This window comes from Dreissena polymorpha, chromosome 8, assembly GCF_020536995.1.
Source record: "Dreissena polymorpha isolate Duluth1 chromosome 8, UMN_Dpol_1.0, whole genome shotgun sequence".
Lineage (NCBI taxonomy): Eukaryota > Metazoa > Mollusca > Bivalvia > Myida > Dreissenidae > Dreissena > Dreissena polymorpha.
The window spans coordinates 4,274,182-4,279,181 of record NC_068362.1 but is presented as its reverse complement, the minus strand read 5'-3'; the positions used below and the strand labels follow the sequence as shown (position 1 = coordinate 4,279,181).

Below are 5,000 nucleotides of genomic sequence, written 5' to 3'. Positions count from 1 at the left end.
TTTACGATTCACACCAAATACAACGCAGTTTCAAAACTCAACATTTTGTCTGCATGGCAAGCCAATTTAGTCCAACAAATTTGATTTAACCAGTGAATTGTGAGCTTTATTTCTTAAAACAGAATGCACATTATGTCTAAAAAGTGTTTTACGGCTTATTTCTGGTATGAACTATCTTCACACAAACAAAGCATCTGGTAAACCTTCAGATATCAATAGCAGAATGCAAATAATGAGTATAATTTCTTTTATACCTAATGCTAAAATATGACATTTCTGCAGTGAAATAACAGCAGTGAAAAGAACAATTGTTCTTTCCACGAGTGAAAAGAACAAATTTTCGGAACTACTTTTTCTACTACTAGTAAAAGGGAGACCACTGCGTAGGAGATTGTTAAAAAGTACTTGCAAAGTAATGTCCCTTGTTTAAGCCGTCTGCATTGTAGCAATGTACATGTACACTATACAAGTATATGGGAACAATAAAAAAATATAAAATCTTTGTTTGATCTTTAAAAAAAAATGGAAGCAATTGCAGAATTAAGTGATGATGAATACTCTGCATTCTTTGGTGAATTTTTTGATCTGGACAATTATGTAAACAATGAGCCTGAGGAATCAATTGAAACACTTGTGGTATCAACAATGGGTGGGGCAAAAGAGGTTGATCATGAAAATGAGGATGAAAGATATGAAAATGAAATACTAAAAACTGTGAGTAATGTTAATACAAATTCTGAGGTTCGAAAGTTTAGAGCCGTTGACATTGACTCATTCTTGAGTGAAAATGAAAATGAAAATACTGAAAAGAAAACAAATCAAGCCATGAAACTTTTTCATTCATTTCTGCATTACAAGGAGGAATCAAGACTGGCACAGTTTATACCACCTGGCACCCTAAATGAATACACATGTGAGTTTTTACTATCTGTTACAAAAAAGAATGGCGAATAATATGAGCCCACCACGTTAAGAGGTTTCATGTGCTCTATAGACAGACACCTAAAAAAACACAATTGCAAACTTAGGATAGCTACTGATCGAGAGTTTCAAAGGGCAAGAGATGTTCTCAAGTCTAAGCAAAAGGACCTCAAAAAGCAGGGCTTAGGTAACAAGCCGAAAACAGCAGAAACATTAACCGATGAACACCTTGACCTGATGTACAAGGCAAAGACAATGGGTGACCACTCGGCACGCTCTTTAGCTCATTCTATGTGGTTCGTCTGTGCAACATATTTTGGAATGAGAACAGGTACTGAAATCCGCAATATGAAATGGGGCGATGTCTCTCTAGAAGTTGATCCGAGCTCCGGGCGTCAGTTCATTACGTTGTCTAATGAACGTCAGACGAAGACAAGGACTGGTGCTAATGATCGCGATACCAGGTAATTACTTTTTACTTATTTTTCAAAACATTATTTAAATGAATAATCTGTTCAGCTTCTATTAAATTAATTAATATTAAAAAAATAAATAAATAGATAAATAAATAAAAAATGAAAAAAAAGAATGAATAAATAAATAAATAAATAATATCATATTTAGATTCTATAAATAAACAAATAATCTATTTATTAATAAATTGACATTTTCAATGTTATTGTTTACATCAAATAGTGAAAATATCAATTTTATTTCACTGATAATAAATCTTAATATTGCATCGGTACACCTAAAATAAGTGTGTTTTTCGTATATATTTTTTTTTATTTTTTTAAAGGGCAAATCAGCCAAAAGCCTATGAGATACGTGATGACCCTCAACGTGATCCTGTTCATCTGTACAAAACATACCGCGACAGACGGCCTACTGACATGTTGGTTGCAGACTCTCCATTTTTCTTGAGTGTTTGTACACCAGCCCAAAAAGGCTGGTATAAGAAATCGGCAATGGGAGTAAATACGCTGTACAATATCATGAATGAGATGAAAACAGATGCAGGAATTGAAGAGGCACGCATAACACCATACAGGTACTAAAAGTAACTATTAACTATACACATGATCCGCATCACGTAAAAACAGACCTTGGGGAGATGGCGCCCAGGATAAATCCAGATCTGCTCGCATTTTAAAGCTGACTGCGGTTTCAAAAGCGAAACTGTTTGCTTGCTACATATTGTCTGTTTTCGTCTGGTGTGGCTCATGATGTTTTTTTAAGTAAAGAAACTTCAGCGAACAGTTTACAAAGTTTTAGTTAAAACCTATTTACTTTTGCTCGATTGCATCGAAAGCCATAGGCTTATATAAACGCTCTCGAGTCCGTTTCCTGGGACTAGAACCAGTACTTGGTGTCTTTGGGAGAGATCAAAGAAACGCTCCCAGTGGGGTTCGAACCCATGACCTCCCGATCGCTAGGCGGACACCATATCCACTACGCCACGCAAGTATTGACAGAACTGTATAAAGTTGCGCCAGTCAAAAATCATAAAAAGCGACATTTAAAGTTATGGAGGCCAGAACTAGATGTTCTTTCATCAGTTTATTAATTTCCAGCTTTGAAGTTGTACAATACAGAAACATGTTCAGTTAATTTTGTAAATTTAAAACTAATATGTTATTTTCAATGACATTTTAACACTTGCATTATCAAATAATCAATTCGATTTAATAGCCAATATTTTTGATGATCACTACACTGTAGTGGCTTATGCATTTTTCTAAAAATCATTATCAGCATGAATTATCCTGTTTGTTTACATCCATTATACTGTATCATTTTCAGTGTGAGAAAACGCATGGTGCAGAAGTTAAATGATGAAGGAGTCCCAGCTAATCAAATAGTTCAAATTTCGGGCCATAAAAACATCAACAGCATCAACAACTACAGCAAATTGAACAACCAGCAGTCAATGGCCATTTCTGACATTTTGTCAGACTCGTCACGTCCAAACAGCATCTTGCCTCGGGCTCCCGCTCGTCCTGCAGTGTCCACACACAATTTCGGGGATTCCTGTGAGATGCCGATGGGAAGAGGATTTTTCATGAACTCTCACTTTCATGGAAACGTTGTGTTCAACTTCAATCGAAAGGAACAAAACACGCTGTCTCAGCAGCAAGTCCAACAACACAACCATGTGCATCATGATTCTTCCAGCCCTGACATCGTGCGGCAATCGTTCAAGAGGATTAGAATGATCCCCAGTGACAGTGATAGCGATTAAGTTTGCTCATCAACACTTAACACCAGTTAAAATAATCCTGTTTGTTGTTTATCCACAGTTTGAAACACTTATTTACTCAGTTGACAGTTTGTAAAAATGGCGCACTGTATGAATGAAAATGTCAAAATTTGCGTACTCCTACAAAATCACGGACATGTACTGTTTAGTTAATGTTGTTACAAGTTAGTATTATTGTAGCATTATTTTATGCTTAACTTTGTTTGGTTAGTTTAGTAACAGCAATAAAATGTTAAAACCTTTCAGCTTTGTTTACTCGTAGACGATCAACTATTGGACTTTTTTTCTTTCGGCAGAGGAATGATGCAAACACTAATGACGTCATTTTGTGTATTAAACTGTATTGAGGCAGGCCACGGGAGAGGGTTATTTTTCAGCGAAAGGGAAATTATTATTAATTATTTTCTTGAAAAAGAGGCATAAAAGAAACAGAAAATTTGTTCATGTTAGTGTAAGATCGTTTGTTATTTCACTCGTGATCATAGAAAAATAGCATTTTCTATGATCACTCGTGAAATAACAAACGATCTTACACTGACATGAACAAATATCCTCTATGTTCTGTATTGTGGAAGAAATACATGTAGTAAAATAATATGCAAGTATGACACATATTGTTCATTTTAATAGCTGTAGCAGTGTTCCCAACTTGAACATCATCTTCTGTGTACATATCTGGGGCAGAGCCAGCTTGCCCATCTGACATCTGTTGTGGACAACCGAGTAAGAGCCAGCTTGCACGTCATCTGTTGTGGACATCCGTGTTAGAGCCAGCTTGCGCGTCTTCTGTTGTAGACATCCGTGTTAGTGCTAGCTTGCACGTCATCTGTTGTAAACACCCGTGTAAGAGCCAGCTTGCACGTCATCTCTTTTGGACATCAGTATTAGAGCCAGCTTGCACATCCTCTGTTGTGGACATCCGTGTTAGTGGTAGCTTGCACGTATTCTGTTGTGGACGTCTGTGTTAGAGCCAGCTTGCACGTCATATGTTTAGGACATCAGTCAGAGATAGCTTGCATGTTATTTACTTGTGGACATTAGAGTCAGAGCCAGCAAGGACAATCTCTGTTGTGGATATCTGTTTAGAGCCAGCTTGCACGTCATCGGTTGTTTACATCCTTGTGGTAACCAGCTTGCACATTATCTGATGTGGAAATCTGAGTCAGAGCCAGCTTGCACATCATCCGTTGTGGACATCTCTTTATGATTTTACTCTTTGCTTAGATTGACATTGTGACTTTAGTGTAATACGTTGCAACCTTAAGCTATTCCTATTGTTGAAGAAAAATATTGTGTCATTAAAATATATTTTGTTGGATAATTTGTATGTTGAGTTGTATTGTTTGGTCATTGCAAAGTATAAAGTTATTTTAAGACAAGAAAAAGCTCATCTTTCATCATTTATTTATATTAAAATTCTTGAATGTTAGTGAAGGTACAGTTCATATAATTAAAAGCAATTGTAATAGGATTGCTTGTGTTTCATTGCACTGTCAATACCATCTTGTCTTTATGCTGAAATATAGAACGGATAAATAGTAAACTGTCGTTTTTATATGCTATGGGATTGTATATCAAGAATTGTATGGTCAGATGAAAAAATTGCCAAAATTTTTCTCTTTATATTTTATTCCTGCTAAATGGTTGATGCAATAAAGTTAAGTTTTCACGGCTTGTGTTTCTTGTAATATTATTTGTAAGCAAATTTGGGTGTAGTATTAGATGCATGTTGTACAAGATACTCTAAATCAACGTTATATTGTTTGAGTATGAATATATAATTTAAGTTGCACAGCCATTAATTTTGCCTTCCACCATC

At 35.8% G+C, this 5,000-nt stretch overlaps 1 protein-coding gene across 1 annotated transcript; it reads left to right on the top strand.

Annotated features, from left to right (window-relative positions):
• The first annotated feature begins 1,269 nt into the window (after window positions 1–1,269).
• On the top strand, window positions 1,270–3,299 carry LOC127842168 (uncharacterized). Its single transcript, XM_052371522.1, has 3 exons — window positions 1,270–1,385; window positions 1,721–1,972; window positions 2,725–3,299. Exons 1-3 carry the CDS (start codon window positions 1,270–1,272, stop codon window positions 3,161–3,163), a joined length of 807 nt encoding a protein of 268 aa, XP_052227482.1. The 3' UTR covers window positions 3,164–3,299.
• The last annotated feature ends 1,701 nt before the right edge of the window (window positions 3,300–5,000 follow it).